The following is a 22,950-nucleotide window of genomic DNA, read 5'->3' as shown; positions in this document are numbered from 1 at the left end:
GGTCTTCAGGTTCACTGTCGACAGAGCTGCTATCCTCAGTGTGGGCCTGTTCCGGTGGTGGGATGGACACTTCTGGACCCTCCTGGCTGGTGTGTTGTCGTTCGGGTCCTGCATGGGGTAAGAGAGTTTGGTTATTGTTTCTGTGTGTGCAATAGCGTGCGTGTTATGGGTGCCCTTGTCCCCCAGTGCAGGCATTCCCTTGAGGGAGGTGTTGTGAGGGTAGTTAGTGGGGGGGGGGGGTTAGTGCAGTGGTCATGCTTAGGTGATGGGTGCCCATGATTTGTGTTGGCATGCAGGAGTTGGTGTTGGGATGGGTGGGTTGTGCTGGTGAGACATTGTCAGGGAGGATGTGTGCTGGGGGGTTGGGGGTGAGGGTGGGGGTGTGGGTTGGCATGCTGGTGGGGTGGGGGGGATATAGTAGTTGAGATGGGACTTACCAGAGTCCATTCCTCCGGCTACTCCAGCGAGGCCCTGAGGATGCAGGATGTTCAAGACCTCTTGCTCCCACAATGTAAATTCGGGAGGGGTGGGTGGGGGTCCGCCGCCAGTCTTCTGGACCGCGATGTTGTGCCTGGAGACCATCGATCGGACCTTCCCCCGTAGGTCGTTCCATCTTTTGCGGCTGTCCTCCCTATTCCTGGGATGCTGTCCCACCGCGTTGACCCTGTCCACGATCCGCTGCCATAGCTCCGCCTTCCTGGCTATACTGGTGTGCTGCACCTGCGAGCCGAAGAGCTGGGGTTTCACTCTTAGGATTTCCTCCACCATGACCCGGAGTTCTTGGTCCGAAAAGCGTGGGTGCCTTTGGGGTGCCATGGGGTGGTGTGGGTGAGGTGTGGGGTGGTGTATGTGATGAGGAGTATGTTGGTGAGTGGTGCTTTGTGCTACTATGTGGTGTGTGTGATGGTGTAGTGTGCCTCAGTGTGTCTTGCTATGGATTGTCTGCTGTGTCTCTCTCTCCTTCTCTCAGTAATTATGGTCGCAGGGGTTTGTGGGTGATGTGGGTGTGTGTTTTATAGTTGGTTGATTGTGTGGGAGTGGTGTGTGTATGTGTATCAGGTGTGTGTATTTCAAATTGTCCAATGTGGCTGTGTTTTGGTGATGTGTGTGTATTCTGACCGCGGCGGTGTGTAGCGCCAATGGAATACCGCGTTTGAATGACCGCCGTGTGGATTCGTGGGTCGTAATGGCATGGGCGTATTTCTGTTGGCGTGACGGTGGAGGTTTGGTCATCTCCAGTTTATCGCTGCCCGCAGATGTGGCGGGCTGCAGTGGAGGACGGATTTTTGGAGGTTTGGCCGTTGTGGGTCAGAATGACCGTGGCGGTTGACCGCGGCCGCGGCGGTGTTATGGCGGTCTTATGACCGGCGGTAAGGGCATTTTACCGCCGAGGTCAGAATGACCCCCTAAATGTTTGCATGAGGTGAAATGTAGGTTGCTGTACAACTGTATATATCTGACTCTCTAAATCTCAACTTTATCTGGCTCTAGAACCCAAGTTCCAACCCTGAAGTTTAACCTTCCTTTCTCTTTCCCTGGCACTCCCAAAATCCAAACATTTTTCAACTTTCGAACTAACCCTAGGTTGATGTTACCTTTAAGCCTTTACATGGGCCTATCTTGCCCCATTTGCTTGTGACTCAGATGCTTCTCTTTTTTAGATGTTCTAACCTCTGTTGCCTAGCCACATGGCAGGGGCAGCACCATAAACGTAATCATCCTCCAGTCACTTCATTGCTTTCAATGCATAAATTAATGTCTGTTTCACACAGTTAGATCTTTGCAGCACATCAAATCACTTGATCATCTACAGCGTATTTGCACCTCTAAGGCTCCTCTTTTACAGTTCTCTTCTGTTTTGTGAGTGCCCCTTGTTACCCCTGGTGTTCTATCTGTTGCGCATCAAAACTCTTATGGAACACTGATCTGGTATGTGGTGCTGTCCAGTTGGGAAAACCTCCATGCAGGAAGGTCTATCTGTATCTTATGCACTTCTAATTTAAAACCTCAACTGGTGGGTGAAAGTCCTTCCTCCTACCTGTGATGGTCTTGGCGATATCCTGCAGAAGCAGTACGTTGTCTACTTTAACCGTCATTGGGCTTTATCATGTTGCTTCTCAAATAATTTTATCTTTCTGGAGGAATGATGAGAGTTTGTGAGGCTATCTCTCGTTTTTTTTTTTGTCCTCCCTAGCTATCTTTGGCCTCATTCTATAACAGTTTAAAACCTTACTTCCTCTCCTTTTTTCAGACCTTGAATTGGAACAAATAACTTTGTGATGTATCTTGCATTGTTAGATTCTTCCTCTCCCTCCCCGATAGTTCTCATTCTTATGTTGTTGCACATCTCTCTAGATCTTCACACTCTTTGGCTAGTGAGTGCATCTGTTATGACACTTCCTCAATTTCCCTCATTGGCCGTTATCCTTTCTGCCCCAGTTTCTTGTGGAAACTCTGATCTAACCATAACTACACTGGCAATATTGCTGGCACATATATATATATATACAGGGAGTGCAGAATTATTAGGCAAGTTGTATTTTTGAGGATTAATTTTATTATTGAACAACAACCATGTTCTCAATGAACCCAAAAAACTCATTAATATCAAAGCTGAATATTTTTTGAAGTAGTTTTTAGTTTGTTTTTAGTTTTAGCTATGTTAGGGGGATATCTGTGTGTGCAGGTGACTATTACTGTGCATAATTATTAGGCAACTTAACAAAAAACAAATATATACCCATTTCAATTATTTATTATTACCAGTGAAACCAATATAACATCTCAACATTCACAAATATACATTTCTGACATTCAAAAACAAAACAAAAACAAATCAGTGACCAATATAGCCACCTTTCTTTGCAAGGACACTCAAAAGCCTGCCATCCATGGATTCTGTCAGTGTTTTGATCTGTTCACCATCAACATTGCGTGCAGCAGCAACCACAGCCTCCCAGACACTGTTCAGAGAGGTGTACTGTTTTCCTTCCTTGTAAATCTCACATTTGATGATGGACCACAGGTTCTCAATGGGGTTCAGATCAGGTGAACAAGGAGGCCATGTCATTAGATTTCCTTCTTTTATACCCTTTCTTGCCAGCCACGCTGTGGAGTACTTGGACGCGTGTGATGGAGCATTGTCCTGCATGAAAATCATGTTTTTCTTGAAGGATGCAGACTTCTTCCTGTACCACTGCTTAAAGAAGGTGTCTTCCAGGAACTGGCAGTAGGACTGGGAGTTGAGCTTGACTCCATCCTCAACCCGAAAAGGCCCCACAGGCTCATCTTTGATGATACCAGCCCAAACCAGTACTCCACCTCCACCTTGCTGGCGTCTGAGTCGGACTGGAGCTCTCTGCCCTTTACCAATCCAGCCACGGGCCCATCCATCTGGCCCATCAAGACTCACTCTCATTTCATCAGTCCATAAAACCTTAGAAAAATCAGTCTTGAGATATTTCTTGGCCCAGTCTTGACGTTTCAGCTTGGGTGTCTTGTTCAGTGGTGGTCGTCTTTCAGCCTTTCTTACCTTGGCCATGTCTCTGAGTATTGCACACCTTGTGCTTTTGGGCACTCCAGTGATGTTGCAGCTCTGAAATATGGCCAAACTGGTGGCAAGTGGCATCGTGGCAGCTGCACGCTTGACTTTTCTCAGTTCATGGGCAGTTATTTTGCGCCTTGGTTTTTCCACACGCTTCTTGCGACCCTGTTGACTATTTTGAATGAAACGCTTGATTGTTCGATGATCACGCTTCAGAAGCTTTGCAATTTTAAGAGTGCTGCATCCCTCTGCAAGATATCTCACTATTTTTTACTTTTCTGAGCCTGTCAAGTCCTTCTTTTGACCCATTTTGCCAAAGGAAAGGAAGTTGCCTAATAATTATGCACACCTGATATAGGGTGTTGATGTCATTAGACCACACCCCTTCTCATTACAGAGATGCACATCACCTAATATGCTTAATTGGTAGTAGGCTTTCGAGCCTATACAGCTTGGAGTAAGACAACATGCATAAAGAGGATGATGTGGTCAAAATACTCATTTGCCTAATAATTCTGCACTCCCTGTATATATATATATATATATATATATATATACATACATATATATAGTACCTCTAGGAAAGGTACTTTTTGTTTTCTTAATAACTTTGGCAATGTTTGACAAATCTACATGAAACTTTCCCAATTAAGTACGCTGACCTTGGCTTTTTCATGGCAAGTTTCATGCAGATCCGTCAAGTGAGGGTCAAGAAAAAGAGGGTTTTTTCCAAAAGTGTAATTTCCTATTTTAATTCCCATAGGAGTCTTTGCTCTTTGATACAGAAAAATAACTAAACAGAATTGCATCAAATTGGAACAAATGTAGAAATTTACTCAAGGATTGTGCTTTAGTTAGTTCAGTCTAAATCTACTCCATAGTTTTTGAGAAATTAGCATTTAAAAGGGTACTTAGATTGGGCTGGAAGAGGTTACATTTTGAATGTCTGTACATATGTATGTATATGGCATTTCTGTAGGGCAAGCCTAGCCAAGAGGCAGCCTCAAAGACAAGCTGAAAGTCAGCAAGTAATAGGAGAGGAGGCGGAGTTGTGAGCGGGTAATGCACGAATGTAGTGTTCTTTGTAGAGGTGATTTTTCAACTCTTTCCTAAATTGAAGCAGTGTTGGGGAGGTTCTGATGGATACAGGGATGTTGTTCCAGATCATGGGTGCATAGATCAAAAATGTCTATTGCCACTTCTTAGTCTGCAGTCTCATGGTGATCTGGATGCGGGTGTACAGAGAACCACCAGAGATGGTGAGCTTGTCTACAAGATAAGTGGGGTTGCTGGTTTTGAGTGTTTTGTAAATAGTTTTGAAAATAGTGAGTCCTGGAAGGTGGAGCCAACGAGGTTTGGGGGTGATGATCATATTTCTTCAGGCACTGGATGACACCTGCTGCAGTGTGGAGGATGCACCTAAGGGGTGCAAGTGTGGATTGTAAGAGGCCATAGAGAGGGTATTACCACCATACAGATGCAAGAGTACAAGGGCTTGAACAGCAGTTCTAAAGTAGATTTCTGAAATGAATAATTAAACCTTTTTTTTTCTTTCTTTTTTTTTCTTTAGAAAAGAGAGATTGTGCCAGGCCATCTTTGTTTTTTTTAATGTGTTCCTAGAATATGAGGTTGATGTTTAGGGAGAATCCAAATGATTTGACATATTTTTAAGACTTGGGGTGCAAAACTGTCAAGGTTCATGTCAGTCATAGAGCGAGGTTTGTACTGTATCTTGTTTGTTGTTCTTGGCAAATATTAGGAATTCAGTCCAATTTGGGTTAAGATTCAGGTAGGCACTGGACAACCAGGTCTGGACGATGTGCATGCACTGGAGTTTTCCAAGCAAAGATGTGTATCATCAGCATATGAGTAAATCTTGCACCAAGCACCACCATTTAAAGGTTGAAGATGACAGCAGACAGTACAGAATACTGGAGGAATTCTCATGTCATAGGGTTCTTTTGAGACACAGAACTGCCAATGTTCCCATTTTAAAGGCACCCAATGGACCATGAAGATTTGTCTCGCTAAGTGCATTGTATACTTGCGAATCTAGCTCCGTATCTGCATATCTCCCATGTTCTGATTGGCTGAACATCACAGGAAGATTTCTGTTAAAGCTGTCATACCCAACACGAAGAACTGAGAACAGTGTTGGGAAATGTAAAAAGAAAATTGGGAAAGGATGAAATTACCTTGACTGCCATGCCCATTGTGGACAGGGGCACAAACTGACCTATCAGAACAAAAACAAATACATTATTTTTATCATGGGATTCTCAAATTCTATGCGAGAGTCACAGATGCCGACCCTCTCTGTGTCCCTTCTGGTAGTTAGGCCTCAGGAATAGTGAATCCTGCACTGAACTAGCTAAACCTGCTTGAAAGGGGAAAAAAGAAAGTATTGAGAGAACTACAGCTGTGCTGGGCCAACTTTGAGCCGAGGTGGTTGGCTGTACAGTAAAGGATAACAGCAGGGCCTGGCTGTAGTCCAAGCATTGTGACCCACCTTCCAGCTACATAAGGCCAAGTGTTGGCCTCTAGATTCAGGGCTTGGCTGGAGGCCAATCCCTGAGACAAAACCTGCTGCACACAGCTGAAGGACATACACAGCTGGGGTGTAGCCAACCACGAACAATTGGACGCAGGCTTTGCAGACAATCCCAGCGGCATTCAATGGGGGTTGTCTGCCACAAACAGATGGGTGCAGGAGCTGGCTACTGACCCCAATCCACTTAAGACTGGTGAACAATATGTGCAGCAGAGTGGGCAGCAACCCTGCAACAAACCCTGCCACTGAACACACCTGAAGGTCATGTGCTGTAGGTGATGGCCACCCGTAGAGAGCTGAGTACAATAGCTGGCCAAAAGCAAGGCTCTGCAGTCAACCCCACTGGACAAGGTCTGTAGTCTATTAGCAGCAGAAGCTGGCAGCCAGTGGTGGGTTGGATGCAGGAGTTGGCTGAAAGTCAGACCCTGCAGCCGAACCCGCACCAGCCTCCCTAGTGATGGTTGAAAGCTGTGAGCAGATGGGATTGCCTGGCCATGGAGTGTTGGGTGCAGAGACTGATCAGACGTCGGGGCCTACAGCCAACACCCACCAAAGGCCATGCGGAGAAGGATTTACAGCGGAGTGTTGGAAGCTGGGCCTAGGCAGAGGCAAGGTCCTGCTGTTAAACTCTACTGAGCAAGATCCAAAGCATGTGTGCCGTGGGTGTTGGCTGCCTGCCGCCAGACCCTACAGCCAACCCTACTTTACATTGCTGATGGCCTAGAAGTAGGCCCTGTGGGCACAATGCCATGCACTGTGGGTGTTTGCCAACCACAAAGAGTTGGGCACAAGGGATGGCCGGAGGTCAGGCTCTATATCCAACTGAATGCTGTACATGAACAAAGGATATGTGCAAAGGTTATTGGTTGCCCCTAGAGGGCTGAGTGCCAGAGGTCAGGCCCTACAATCATGGCGTGACACAATAATAAAATGTTATGTGCTGCGGGTAATAGCTGCCTGTGACACGTTGGGTGCAGGAGCTTGCACCAATCCTGCTGCACACCGCTGAAGGATGTGCGTAGAGGTGGCTGTCCATCTGTTGAAGCTAAGACACAGGGCTTGGAGGCCAGGTCACATGTTCAACCCTGCCATGCAGTCCTTAAGCCATATGCAATAAGGGCTGGCTGCCTAGAGTGTGCTGGCCATAGGGCAGGCCCTCTGTCAACCCCTGTTGCATACGACTGAGGGCAATGCACTGAAAGAGTTGTCTAGGTGACTGCTATATATATATATACACACCCTCCCCCCACACACACACACACACACACACACACAGTGAGCAGTATAAACAGATGCAGATGCATACATAGCTATATAACTGTATGTAGATGTCTATAGCCTAACATGTTATTTCATATCATTGTTTAGCGCGGGAGGAAGCAAATATTTATGAAAGGTGGTGCCTGAATTTGGATCAAGCTACCAACTACTGTCCCTCAGCAATGGTAATATATAACATGCAGCTTGATGGGCACTGAATATATGGTTTATGCCATGCAGTTCTTGTGTGTGCATTTGTTATCAGCACAGTTATTTAGGACGAAAGACAACACAACCTCATTGCACAGGCCCAAAGTGTGAGCAGTGAAGATCCAGCGTTTGATCCAGACCCAGAAGATGCACCTTTACTACTGTAATAACAAGTTGTCGATTTTCACTCATCTAAGAATATCATGACATATCAGTGTAGAAACTTTGCTGAACTCCCCAAGTGTATTTTGTATGACTTTTTTAAGTCCTTGAAAGAATTGAAATACTTCCCTTTACATTGTTCTGTATGAAGCGTTCCTATTTTAGTGGCTATTGATCACTACTTATTTCCAACATCAGGTGTACACCATCAGTTTATATTTCGGTCTACTGAACCAGCCACTAAACTGGCTAAGGCAAATCAACATTATTTTGTCTTTCCAATTTACAAAATCCAGCAGATCTAAAAAGGAAGCCTCCCACCTGGCACATACAAAATCTCTTCTCCAGATCCTATTGACAAATTCAGCAGGTCACAGCCACTTTTTGCCTTCCAACTTTGAAAACCTTCCTAGCTGTTTAATAACCGTTTAACCCTCTAAAAGTGGTAATTGTCCCTTCCGTCCCACCAAGACAAGCCACATATAGTTATCTGGGGTTTATCGTAATATCAGCCATTTTGACGGAATGGTAACTTTTAAATCGTCTCATAAGCACGAACGAGATGGAATAAAGTAAGTTCACAAAGGTGAAATTGAACAAGTCCCAATATGAAGGAAAATAAAACCATGCCAGTTCACTAGATAGAAAGGGTTAATTATCACAGCCAGAAGCAGAGAGGCAAGATGGACCTTGCTGAAAGGTTTCATCTGCTAGCATGAAGACACCATACCTGCAGAAGAAAGCATATGTCTGACACTGATGTTGATGTAATTCTTTTAGGAGGGGGAGATGTTACATAGTTAACGAATGACCATTGTGTATGGATACTAGGAGGAAGTTCCCCCAAGAACATACTCTGACCACCACTCCATGTGGGAAATGAGGGAAGAGTAAGGGAAGGGACACACAGATATTCAAGGACAGGATGGCGTGGGGACGGCGGTGTCAGTATCAGACAAGTTTCCACAGAAGCAAATAAACAAGGTAGAGAAAGGACATCCTTAAATAAGGCAATTATCATAAGACTACCTGCCTCTGCGACCCTCTTTGCTACCACAGAATTTTTGATTAAAATATCTATACTGTTACTCTAAACAATGTACGGTGGCAGGGCCCCATAATCCCACTACAGGTACCAATAGTGCCTAATACTCACTCTCCATCCTGCAGGTCCGTCTCGTCACACACTTCACGAGTGATCTTCTCGCCAGCCATCATGCTGCACGTGGTTCCCAGGACTACAGAGCTGTGACAAGAGAATACATTGAATGAGCATGTGCAGGCATGTGTCCATGGCAACAAAAGGAACCGAGCTCTGTGAGAGAGAGATGACAACATCAGTGCATTGTGAGGCAGATAAGGCTACAGCAGTGGTTTGTGGGATAGACTATACCAAGGCAGCAAATTGGATAACAGAAAAAACAGCATCAAAGCATTGTAGGATAGAGAACCTGTGTCAATACGTCGTGGGCAGAAGCAACATGTTTACTGAGCCCCTGGTGTACTCTTTTCTTTTTATTTGACAGTTATCGAACATTAAATAGGTTTTCGCAATGATGTGAATACGAGAGATCCCCTGTTAAAAGCAGCTTTGCCAGCTCTGGGCATGGCTCTAGTTAGAGATGGACCTGCTTCGGTAGAAGTTACTTTGTGGGACTGGTTCATAACTTTGGAGTGCAATCAGGCAGTGTCCAATCAGCCGATCTGAAAGGTATTTTGTTTGGGCCAGTTTTATGGCCTGCTTGGCCATTTTTTAGGTCAAAGACTACCAGACAGAGCAGTTATCAGGTTGCAAAAAGACTTCTCGTGGGCATTCTGAAAACTTCCCTCTAAATGCATTCTGTCCATTGCTTACCATTGGCTTTGTGGCTTGTAACTCAATGACGGCATTATTTGTTTTAAATTCTCCAGCATGCCTTCGTTGGTCTCGTGGAGCAAACCTTTTTCACTAATGCTCGTTGTGTTCTTTCACAAGTCCTCGCTTTCTGTAAACCGGCATTTAAATGTTGTTCTTATTTTGTTACATTTTAGCTCAAACACAGAGGTCAAATGTCAGGCTTTGTCTTCTGAGAGAGCTTGATGTTCACTTTTCTTTCTCTGGCTTCATTGTGAGAGGATTTATGTGACAATCTGTTGGGTACAGGGAATTTTTTTTTTTCTAGCACACAACAAAATTTAAATGTCTGTAAATGAACTGTGCAAATATTTGAGGATATATCAGAATAACGATAGCACAATTGAGCACATTTTGTTGTAATTTGGAAGTGTGGTGGAGGTAAACATTTTAATACAGTCAAAATAAATCAGTACACTAGGTGATGCCATTCCCACACAACATTGTTTGTGCACTGTAAAGCTTTATCAGTAAAAATGTACGTTCAAATGTAATTGTCATTTCAATTGAAAATGTCTTGTCTGTAATAGCAGTGCACTATCACACCATGCATACTTCACAATATACCACTCCACTCTACACCACTCTACTCCACTTTATGCCCCTCTAGTCTAAGCCACTCCACTCTACAACACTCTGTTTAACAACGTAACACACCACGCACTTTACTCTATGCCACTTCACACTAGGCCACTCTACTCCACTCTATGACACTCTATGGTACTCTGTAGTGGTAGGGTAGGAATAAATGCAAAACGATGCAGGTGCGTTTTCTGGAAGGACGTAAAGTAGGTTTATCATATACAGAAGAACCACGGCTGAGAGAGCTCTTGACGGCAAGGGAAAAAGACACCAACTGTCCTCAAGAGAACTCTCAGCACAGGGTTCTCATAATGGCAAAAGAACATTCCAAGGTTGTACAGCAACTGTAGAGAGACTGGCATAACATAAAGCAATGCAGAGGAAACATATTACACACTCCATGCCACTATACTCCACTCTACACCACTGCACTCTGTGATACTTCATCCCACTTTGCACCACATTACTCTGCTCTACCCCACTCCACATCACTTTATTTCACTCTACCCCTTCCACTCTGACACTTTACTTTACTCCACTGTACTTCACTGTAATCCACCCTAGGCCACTCCACTCTATGACACTCTACGCCACCCTACTCCATTCTACTACACACCACTCTAAGACACTCTATTCCACTCTATACCACTATAAGCCATTCTACTCTAGGCCACTTCACTCTAGGCCACGCTACACCACTCTACTCTCTGCCACGCCACTCTCCGTCCCACCACTCTACAACACTTAATTCCACTTCATGACACAACACTCCTCTCCACTGTACCCCACTTTTTGCCAATCTACTGCACTCTTCACCACTGCATTCTACACCACTTTCCTTTACATCACTAACGTTTAGCCGTTCTGAACAGCAGACACGCTGGTGTGCAACAGGGCTAAAACACACTGGCAAAGCCAATAGCTCTTGCATAGGCAAGACCTATTTGATTGCACTGCTTGTCAATTCACTTCTCTGATGTTAAAATAAATGTTTATGTTAAAATATATCTTGCCTGCAGCAAACTTAAATACATGCAGTCTTCTACAACCTGCAAAACACTTATAAAGCCTATCTTTATAAGTTCAAAATCGCCCCAATTTGAAAACATGGGCCAATTTTAAGGGGCTCATTATGAACATGGCGGTCTGGGCCGCCCTGCCAGCGGTGACGGTAATTAAAGCCACCGGCATGGCGGCCCAGACCGCCATATAATAAACGTGGCAGAACCGCCACTGGCGTAACTCTGCCACCAGGCAGCCTGGCGATGGCGGAGTTACATATCCGACACAGATAATGTACCTAATTCCACCAGTCTTTCCCTGGCGGATTACCCCACCAGGGAAAAGCTGGCGGAATGGGTGCCTCAGGCCCCCCTAGGGGCCCCTGCACTTCCCATACACTTGCCCCAGGCAGTGCAGGGGCCCCTGTGAACAGCCCCGTTGCCCATGTCACTGCCCGATTTACAGGCAGTGATATGCGCGACGGGTGCTGCTGCACCTGCCGCACTGCTACATTCTCGTCAATGTACAGGCCCTGCATTCAGTTGGGCCGGCTGGAAGAAACACTGTTTCTGCCTGCCGGCCCAGCTGAATGTTAATAATGTGGCCGTCAAGGTCTTCAACACGCTTGCCGTCTATTGTACTGTAGACTGCAGGCGTCAAACTCAGCGGGTTTTCCCACGAGTTCATAATGAGGCCCTAAATTACTAATGAAGGCCACTTTTATTTTGGTGCCCTGGACTGTTTTCTGTCCCAGACCGACCCTGAATAAAAGGCAGATACCGACAAGAGTGTCATAGAGTGTCATAGAATGGTGTGTCGTAGAGTGACGAATAATCCTGTAAACAGCAGAGGATTCTCTGTCCATAGCGGTATAACCACTATATTTGGTGTAACTAAGCAGCCATGCATATCACTAGTGCAGTGTCCCCGGGCACTGCCTCTGGTTCAGCTAAAGTTCAGAGTTAACTCCAGACTGGGCCAATCACTCTAGATTGCCAAAGTTTACCCTGTGAAAAAACACTATGGAACTGGATGCAGGATTCATGGCATAACCATAAGAAAGCATGCAGTATTTTATAACTCTTCATAAATAAATGAAATGTATGGTGTCCCTATCATGCTGGGACCTCCCTCCTTCCACAGGCATGTAATGGAGCCCAAAAGTGTGCACTAGAAATGTGTGCCCATAAATAGATGTACAGTGGCAGTGACCATATGGCAGCAACACTGTACAGCCATTTTTGGGAGCCCATTTCTAAGAACCCCCAATTGATGCATATGTTCCACCAGGAGGGAAGGGTGCATTTTCTCCCATAGAGTTTCGCCCCAAAATGGCTCATTTCATGACTGATGGGAGTAACCTTGGGGGAGAAACATCTTCCTCCTGTAGTGACAGATTTTCCACAGTAGCCTTTCCAGTGGGAGTGCTTTTTCCACACTGCTGGCTGAAAGGTGCTAATAGGCTCCTTTTGAATATGGTGACAGATGCGCTTTCTTTGCCAACCCTGTGGTGAACTGGTCATTATATTCAGAGTTCCCTGCTTTGGCAGGGTGTTTCTGCTGAAAATACTCCCATAATAACATTGGAAGCATTTTTGGCAAAAATACATGCCAGCGGGCAGCAAGCTCAGCATTTTTTGTATGCCAGAAACAACCCACCAAAGTGGGGGATTGGTTAACAATGCATAAGTACCAATGGCTGGGATGCACATGTGTCTTTATGAACCATTGAGTGGTGAAAAGAATGAAGGGGAAGAAGCAAATTTGATATAGCAATGCTCGAATTTGAGAATTATGTGGTAGAAACCTGCACATTGGATTGTTAAAGTGGAAAAGAAAACTAGCCAGGCCAGTCCAAGTAAGTATGAAGCTGTGAAAGTCAAAGGAGAGTGTACTCCTCACGAGGGGGATGGGAATTACAGATGCAGGTCTCCATGAATTTGTCCCTCAAAAAGTGTCCCACTCGAAAACGGTTATGTAGGAGGCACTGTATATTGGTTTAGTATGCTGGAGTGGTGGAGGGGAGGGATCAGAAAAGAAGGTCCTGTGAGAATTGGTGCGCTTGTTGTCCTTGACATTGAGTTGGAAAGGGGGTAACAGATCTGATATTGCACATAGGAGAGATTGAGGCACGCACATAATGTCCTAAAAAGGTTATTAAGTGTAGATTCACCATCATGAATGATTCAGGACCAGCTTCTATTTAAGTAACAGAAATTAACTTTGAGACTACTTACGAAGAAAGATGGAAACATTGGAGACCTGGCATGTCCACGTTAATGTAATGTACACCTCACATGATTTGAGGGATTTCCAGAAACGTAACAGTGAAATTAGGGTGCGGAGCTTGCCCGGCTACAAGGTGGCCACGCACTAGAGGAGCTCCGCCAGCCGCCCTACAATCCGTTTTAAAATCTGACGTTTACATGCTGAATTGACCCCATGGTGTTCGGGATACCACTGAGAACCGTGCCCCAGGGGCTGGAACCCCAGAAATCCACTGTAAAGTAGCCCGACTGGAGAGGTGGGGCCCGAGGCTTGGCCGCGGAGGCTGGGTCGCCAAGGAGACGTAGGGGACAGCCCACGCTGGAAAAATCCTGCCTCAGACAGCGAAAGGCCTGAGAGAGAGGACCGGGCGCGATCTGGTCAGAAGAGAGGAGCGACGGCAAAAAGAAGTGATGGAAGCCCATGGAGGCGTTGCACCCTGCAGGGGGTGGCGAGCACTCAGATCGGCCACGCTGAGACTACCAAACCGGAGATGAAAACGGTGAATGGTGGATGTGGCCTTGACGCGGCGCTGTACGGCGCACAGTGAGCTGGCAGGAGTGACTTGGCCCAGGAGGCGCAGGAGTGATAGAGCCTTGGGTGCCACCCCTGGGGACGGTGTTAGGCACTGGTGGTCAGGTCTGGTGCGACAGGTGCCTGGAGGTGAGTGCAGCAGCCCCCTTGTAGGTTGACTGAGGACAGAGCGAGCAGAACATTGTGGATGCAGCGCTGTGGTGAGCGATAATTCTCTGGTGGCCTAGGAACCTGGGGGGGACGACTGGATGGAGTAAACATACAACTTAACCAGCAAATGCCACTGGAATGCATTGTGTGACAACTGGAGGTGCCTAGTTAGACAACCATAGACAGTCACGTTAAAGCGAGGAGGCAGAGCCAGAGAGGGCTGATTGCATGAAGGCTGGGGGGGCGACGGACAGCCTATTCCCGTGGGGTGTAGCATAGAATCTGAGAGCCAACTGGCCATAAATGGGCAAGGGGTGCTTAACTTGAGGTGACGTCTCTTGGCAGTGGACTATCTGCATGTCGACAAGATCACATATAATGGGCAAAACAGCAAAAACCAAGCTAAACTACAATTTGAGCAATGCAGGTCGCAGGCACCCGCCAGGGACCGGGCAGTAGCCGGTGCGCTGGGAGGAGGAGACATGCCGCAAGGAGAGAAGCCTGAACTCAGGCAAATACTAACAGTAATGCAACAAAGCCTGACCCAGATAGACAGCAAAATAGACTCTCTCTCCTACAGAATGGACAGAATGATGGAACGCCTGGACAAACATGCGGACAGGCTGGATCAGTCAAAGAGGCGCATCTTGGAGATGGAGGATGGTCAGGCAGCGATGTCCTCCGGACACATCAAGATGGGCAAAGAGCTGGCAGCTCTACAGGCTAACTTTGAAGACTTAGAGGCCCGCTCCTGCCGCAACAATCTACGCATAGTGGGAATTGTGGAATCCACAGCCATAGACAACTTGGAGAGTTATGTGGAGCGACTGCTAGTTCAGCTGGTGGGACGTGAAATGTTTTCTAGCCAATTTGTGGTGGAAAGGGCAAGGCTCGGCCGCCACCGGGTGCTCCACCGTGCCCCATAATAGTTAAACTATTGAATTACAGGGATTGTGATGCTGCCATGCGACGAGCTCGAGAACTTAAGACTCTGCAACACGAGGGCGCGGTGATCTCACTATATCCGAACTTTACACAACAGGTGCAGGAGGCTAGGAGACAATTCATCGCTGGGAAAGGACAACTGCGCGAACTGCACTTGAAATACCGCATGCTATACCCGGCAAGGCTCCGTGTTGTGGTGGATGGCAAACCGCTCCTCTTCAAAGACCACAAAAACCTAGCCCAATTCCTGAAGCGCAGAACCGCAGAAGGGAAAGGGCGTGACACAATGGACACCAACTCAAGAGATAGTGGCGACTGCCTTGTGCGAACTAGATGCTGCCTGGAGAAGAGGTGCATGCTGGGGGCGATGATATCAGGCTGGCGACAAGACATCACTCACGCATACACATTGGGGATGGCACTCAGTGATGGAGGACTATTGAGTGGTGGAGAAGTCAAAATTATGTTGCATACAGGTGATAAGTTTGGGCACCGGTTTTTCATTTCATGGTATGTAAATGTTAACATTTGATGGGTGGCTGGTACTACAGTGTTGAAAAGGACGGTTGGGTAACATCCATCCTAGAGTGTGTACCACTTATTTGTTCACAAACAGGTCTAATTGACCTCTGGAAGGGAGGGGGGTAGGCGTAAGTAACTGACAGGCCCGTTGGGGCAACGCCTGCTGCAGGACGTTGGTAGTTACATGTTCTAAAAGTTTATACTGCAGTACAGCCATGGCAGACACACAGGTGCAGTATGGCAGAGACAGACATATACGCATTTCATAGGTAATGGCGAGGAGCAGTTCAGCACCAGACACAATTAGGGGCCGAATGTATTGCGGATGATAACATGGAATGCTAGAGGCTTAAACGATGCTAGGAAAACACACAAGGTGGTAGCCTATTTACAGCGACATGGGGTGGACCTGGCGCTCCGACAGGAGACACATTTGGCCCAGGTCAGCCCTATGCTTACCCCCAGGAGAATGCAGGGGAATATACTGGCATCAGGGTATACCTCCCACTCTCAAGGGGTATTGATTTGGGCGTCCAGGTCCTTGGGGCTCCGCCTCCAGGAGGTCGAAACGGATCCCAATGGCAGGTATATTGTTGTACGTTGCGGCAATGGTGCGGCCACATTCCTCTTTGTTGGGATCTACGGACCTAACTTTGATAACCCTAAATTTTATTACGATCTAGCAGCTAAAGCTGGCAATTGGGGAGGGTTTCCACAGGTTTGGGAAGGAGATTTTAACTGCACATTGGACCCTTTGCTCAACAGATCGGGAGGTGCACGTAGAAGACCGGCGTCGGCAGCTAGGGCACTGAAAGAGATAGCAGAGGAACTGGGATTGGTAGACCTATGGAGATGTAGGCACCCGGCGAAGTGAGGATACACTTATTACTCGGCAGGACACAACCTATATACACTTTTCGACCTACGGTTGGTCTCTAACAGCATGTTAGGCAACTTAAGGGTAGAAGCCCCCTGGCCCCGAACATATTCAGACCATTCCCCGATCTTGCTGGTGAGGACTCTGGGCCCCAAGTGGACGCCCCCATTCACATGCCGATTCCCTTCGTACTCGCTCCTGGACTCGGTGTTTCGAGAAGAGCTGGCTATAGCCATTCAAGATTTTTTCCGACTTAACATAGGGTCAGTGGACAGCATATGCACTGTATGGGAGGCATTCAAAGTGTACATACGAGGTATAACTATAGCAAAACATGTGGGGGTCTTGCGATCAGTCCGTGGAAGGTTAGGCACATTGGAACGAGAGCTCCCTCAATTAGAACAGACACACTTATGCACGGCCGATGGCCAGGTCTTGGGAGACATGCGCATTAAGCTGGAGGAATTTCAGGACATGGCACTCACTGAGATCCAACACATGGGGAAATAGGCAACAGCCCGTGTTTATGAGGAGGGGCAGAGACCGGGGACAGTGTTGGCAAATATAATACATCCAAGTACAGAGAGGGGCACGATCACAGCGGTGAAGGCTGAAGATGGCAGAGAACTCACAGACCGAGAACAAATAGTGACCAGGTCTCATGAATATTATGAGGCCCTGTATACCTCCAAAATTGCCCCTGACTCAGAAACACTGACGGACTATCTGTTACACATAAAATTACCATGGCTGGAGGTGGAAGATAGAGAGACCCTCATGGCGCCTCTGACTTTGGAGGAGATGGGTGGGGCTCTGGGAGGCAGGGCGGAGGGGAAGGCTCCGGGACCGGATGGGCTGACAGTAAAGTTTTATAAGGCTTTCAGAGATATTCTGTTCCCCCACCTGAGTAAAGTTTAAGCACAGATGGTGGAAGAGGGTATAAAGCCCCCTCAATGCTAGAGGCAATGTTAATTGCGCTGCTGAAGCCAGGTAAATCCCCTGGGCAGTGCTAGTCCTATCGCCCGTTGTCTTTGATAAATGTCGATACCAAAACTTATGCAAAGGTCCTCGCAGACAGGCTGGCAAAATTTTTACCAAAACTGGTTAAACCAGAGCAGTCGGGGTTCGTTCCGGGCCGTAGTCTTACTGCTAACCTCCACACGTTGTTCGGGGCTATGCAGAATGTTAACCCAGAGGTAAAAGCGGTGGAGTTTTTTTGGGACGCGGAGAAGGCGTTTGACTCAGTTGAGTGGCACTTCATGACAGCAATATTAATGCTAAGGGGGGTAGGGGATGTATATTGAGACTGGTGATAACGCTATCTGGGGAGCCACTGGCCAGGCTATGGATCAATGGTACGGTTTTGGACGCCTTCCAGGTAACAAGGAGCACCAGACAGGGGTGGCCGCTGTCGCCCCTGCTGTATGCCATAGTTGCAGAACCCCTAGCGTGAGCACTGAGGGAGTATCACAGTCAGCGAGGCCTACATTTTCAGAACTATAGCCTGGGGATCTCCGCCTATGTGGATGACACTTTGTTATATATCTGGGATCCCCAACGCAATGTAGTACCGATCTTGAGGTAGGTAATAATATACAGTGCCCTTTCAGGATTACAGATCAACTGGGGTAAGTCCATCATGTTCCCCCTGACACCAGTCATGACGCCAGTGGTGACGTAGTTCCCGCTTCAGTGGGAAATGGGATCGGTTAGATACCTAGCCGTTCGCGTTCACACAGATCCTAAGATAGTACAGGAAGATAATTATGAGGTCGCAATTCAAACACTGACATGAGATGTTGAAAGATGGATCAGGCTGCCACCATCTCTGGTGGGTAGAACAGCCCTCATGAAGATGGTAGTGCTCCTGAGGTTCCTGTTTCTTTTCCAGAATATACCCATGTTGCTGTCGAAAACGTTTTTTGTAACCTTAAGGGCGCTTTGTATTCGGTTGGCCTGGGCCGGGTAAGCAGCCGAGAGTTAAGTGGAGGACTGTGACTTTGCTGTACGAAATGGGTGGGCTGAACGCACCGGATTTGGAGTTATATTACAGAGTTCCGCATGCCATGTTTGCCCACACATGGATACATCATTCCCAGGATCTGCCCGTCTTAAAAACAGAATGGGAGCTAGTGGCCCCAGACCTGCCACCAAGTAAACTTTTCTGCCCGCCGGTTTGAAGACTTGGGGTATTTGCATCATTAAATGCCACCACATGGGCTTGGCATGACTTAATACACTGGCAGGGGCTTGCTCTCCTGTACTCCCGGCAGGTGCCACTGAGGTGGTGTACGTGGTATGCACTATGGAGGGATTGTGGAGGACATTGCGTAGGTTGAAAATTACGACTATGGGAGACTTTTTTCGTGAAGGGAGCATGGAGGTGTGGGAGGAGGTCGCAGAGCGAGCGGAAGGGGCAACTCCTCTTCTGAAATATCAGTATTACCGAGCTCGACACGCAATGGGAACGCTACTGGGGGAGGACTTGAGAGAACCCCCGGAAGTGCAGCCTCTGTCTGAGGTACTCACAGAAGTGCAGCCAAGGAGCTTGATATCCCAACTTTATGCATACATACAAAAAGAACGCACACACGAACTTACAAAAGCTAGACTTGAGTGGCAAAGGGATCTGGGGATGCAGTTAACGGACAAACAGTGGCCGTATTGATGCTTGAGGACTCGAGAGGTGTCCCTAAACGGTAGACACCGTCTGGTATATTTTAAATATATCAATATAGTATATTACACCCACATGAGACTACACAGATATGGGCTGCACTCAGATGCCAAATGTCCTAGGTGTGGTGAGGACCAAGTGGACTTCCTCCATATGTCATGGTCATGCCCAGGTGTTTATCGCTTTTGGGAACATATACTCACTGATCTGGGGCACATAGCGGGACACAGGCTGGATCATGAGCCATTCTTGGTGCTGCTCGGCTGGGACAGAGGAGTACCAAAATTGAGCCGCTGAGTGACGGCAATTGGGGTGCTGCTAACTAAACAGCGCATAGCAATGTGCTGGGATCGGGGTCCGGTACCAAGGGTAGATGAATGGCATAGAGACATGGTGTATTGTAATACGCAGACGGACGCATACAACAAGTTGGTGCCTCCAACTAGTAGACCAGCACTGTACTGGGAAATATACAAACAGTACCTGATTGGCAAAGAAACTGGAGAGCCAGAGGGTGAGGAACTGAGTGAGGGGAGAACTGACGTTCCCTGAATGCATGCCATAGTTTTTTATGCTTAACGGCGGTCTGCCCAAGGACACTAGATGTGGGTGGATGTGCCAGGAGGAAGGTAGGGAACATCGGGGGCCTACTCCACCTGACACAGACAAACTGTTGGATTAACTGCTTAACGAAATGCAATTCCAAGAATGAAACATATAATGGGATGTGTCATATAAAGATGCAATAAGTGTTGCTGTAATGGCTTACTGTGAGCATTTGTATTAAAAGCCTAAATAAAATGTAAAAAAAACACAAAAAACTGTACAGTGAAATTACAAGGGAGACAAAGAGTCTGCTGATGTCATTTGGAGCATTTCAGGTTTTGTGGTTTATACCATATATCAAAACAATAGTTCTCACGTTATACTTGATGACTTTAAACAAGGCCGGAAAAGCCACCTTTCATACTGCATTTTGATGGGTTGACTCACCTGATTTCAATGTTCGGGTAGTTTGTTTCTGGAAAGTGTAATGTGGTAGGTGACTGATAATCTCTTTTGCTGGCAGCAATAAATGGGAATTAAATAAAAGGGTCTTTTAAAGATGGGTTATAAGTTGCAGCTATTTGTAGTGGAGAGGAGTAACACTGTTCAGGTAGGAATGGTTGCAGGAGTATCAACAATGGTGTGTTGTGGCATGTGGAGGAGGAGCTTGCTTGTGGCTTTAGACGTGTTACAGATATTGTTAAACACTATAACAACGTAAGGATGTTGGTATGTACTATGGGATTGGTTCCATAAAGGGGTTTGCATGGAAGGACTGTTCCTTTGGGTCATGAGGGTGAATTTCGTAGATGTCTGACTAAACATTAGAGGGGAGATTAGGGCCAGGGTCCTGCTAACGTTCCAGCTTGGTCCTAATGGCCAAAGTATAAACTGAAACATCAAACGAAGTTTAGCGGTTAGTGTTAATCAAGCATCAGAACACAAGAAAAAAAGATAAAATTCTTTAGAATTCACAGGGAGCTCATTTTTTAAGGTCTGATCTAGAGAAAGCTGCTTACGCTGCCTCACCAGCCTCATATAATTTTTAAAAAAATTATAAATAAAAAATATGTATGTATCTATGTACTTACATAGAGGTATTTGGGTTATCTCTCTTCAGCCGCTGGGCTGCTCAACTGTCATTCATATTTTGGATCTGCCCACCATAGCATCCAACGTGGGCTTACTGAGTAAGTCCATGTCAACAACTGATTCTCTTGTACTGTGAATGATAGCATTTTCTTTGATCAAATGTGTTCTTCTGTCCAAAAACAAGTGTACTTCAGTGTCAGGCCAGGCATTTTGCTAATTTATTTCGCCTGTTGTTTATCATTTTATGATTACTTTTGTGATCTTGTATGTTTAAACTATACCTTCAAGGTTACAGCAAATCAAATCTAGTAGTATCTTTTCCTTACACTAATTGTAATCACAATTTCTGATGATGTGTAATTTGTTTTACATTTTCTGCATGTAGCCACCACGTTTATGCTGTTGGTCTGTATGTTTTTTTTATTGTCTCTTTTTATTTTTGGGGGCATATGCCTGCAATAAAAAAATATAAAGAAATGTAACCATCAGACCAGGTTGTCAAGGCTAGATCTACTGGTGTTGCCAATGCTGGATTTATTTGTGTTTCAATTTAATACATCAGATGACACAATTGCACTGAGTAACATTGGGAAGGTTTAAGAAAAAATGCCCTAAAGTCATTGTCAGAAATGAGCCAAGAAATAAATACATTTTTGATGGACACTAAATAAATGACCAATGCAATTCTTGGATGCAGACAAACGTTTTAGCATATTAAGTTTCATGTGAGTGAGTCTTTTGTATAATGCTCAGTATACATGGAATAACATCTAGGTGCTCCTAAATTTTTCAAGTGAGGAAAATAAGACTGTGAGATAAATTAATTTGTCTCGAGTAACACAATCTTGTTAGGGGTAAAAGTGGGATAGGAGTCGTGTGTGTCCCTATCGACAGTTTGCAGTTCAGTCACAGAAGTTATCTCCACATGTCCCTAGTTTTATAGAAGAGGACATATGCTTATTCATAGTTTCTTTCAGGATCTAACTCAGTACACTGGTCATCCAGGTGGAAGTGGATTAGAAGATTCCATAAATGTAATCTCTAAAATAACACTAAAAGGACTACAAGATAATTCAGTCTGTGAGGCTAAGGACTCCTGCATTGATATAGCACAAAGTAAGACCAAGGAGGGCTTTTTAATGTAGTGCCTGAATGCACCCAGGAATTTACTTGTAGAAACCTAATATTCACATTGTGTTAACAACAGCAAAAATTATGAGTGTTGTTTTAAAAATGTGGTGTTATGTTATGTTATGCTGTTACATGTATTTGTATAGGTGAAGAGCCAGGTCTTCAGTGTCTTGTGGAATTCAAGAACAGAGGAGAAGCCTCTGATGTGCAGGGGCCAATTGTTCCAGGTTTCAGGAGCCAAGGAGGAGAAGGCACGACCATTGGGCCTGTTTCTGCATATGCAGTGGGTGTATGCAAGAGGAAAGTTGAGCTCCTTAAACTGTAACAATTTACTTGGTGTTAATTGTAAAATCTGTTACTTGTAGTGCAACAGAGACTTCCTATTAACCTCTTTAGTGCGGGCATCGGTCACTGGCCAACGCCTGCACTACCTCCCTGGTGCGGGTCACGACCAGTGGCTGACACCAGGGAGGGGTTTGAAAAATCTTCTGGTGCGTTGCACCGGATGATTTTTTTTTATTTAACCTCTCCATCGTGAGATACGGAAGAGCTTCCGTGTCTCCCCCCACCCGCCTCTTTGTGACAGCATGCTGACGCCACGCTTGTTTTCCCCACTTGAGCAGGAAGCAGCAGGTAAGGCCACTTCCTACTCTGGTGGGGAAAACGGGCACAAATGGGCCTCCCCACCGTTCAGGAAGGCCTCATTTGAAAGGGGAGATGCTCCCCTGCTCCGCATTCAAAGGAGGCCTTCCTGAAACGGTTTCCTGGTCCTGGATCGCAGCCACGCTGCGATCCAGTGCCAGGAAAACCCATTAGACACCAGGGATTTCACTTGGGGGGGATCGTCCCCCTTTGAAAATGCCAGTGTACCCCGGGGTGGGGGATTGCACCCCCAAGGGTTAACAAATAATTTTAAAAAATGTTTTTAAATGAAATTGACAGGGATTTGCCCCTGAGCAGGGCTGACCCCCTGTGGGGGCAATTTTATTTTTAATAGCTGTATGGT

At 46.2% G+C, this 22,950-nt stretch overlaps 1 protein-coding gene across 2 annotated transcripts in view; it reads right to left on the bottom strand.

Moving 5' to 3' along the window:
• LOC138285763 (apoptosis-inducing factor 3-like) overlaps nt 1-22,950 on the bottom strand; it is a 328,578-nt gene that overhangs the window by 234,893 nt on the left and 70,735 nt on the right. For both annotated transcript variants that reach the window (XM_069226119.1, XM_069226120.1), the window contains one exon: nt 8,884-8,973. In XM_069226119.1, the coding sequence (XP_069082220.1) occupies nt 8,884-8,945 (62 nt within the window). In that variant the 5' untranslated portion in view covers nt 8,946-8,973. The remainder of the gene's footprint in view (nt 1-8,883; nt 8,974-22,950) is intronic.

The sequence above is a fragment of the Pleurodeles waltl genome, chromosome 3_1, assembly GCF_031143425.1.
Source record: "Pleurodeles waltl isolate 20211129_DDA chromosome 3_1, aPleWal1.hap1.20221129, whole genome shotgun sequence".
NCBI classification, from domain to species: domain Eukaryota; kingdom Metazoa; phylum Chordata; class Amphibia; order Caudata; family Salamandridae; genus Pleurodeles; species Pleurodeles waltl.
The sequence above is the reverse complement of the archived record's forward strand: the minus strand, read 5'-3'. Positions and strand labels throughout refer to the sequence as shown.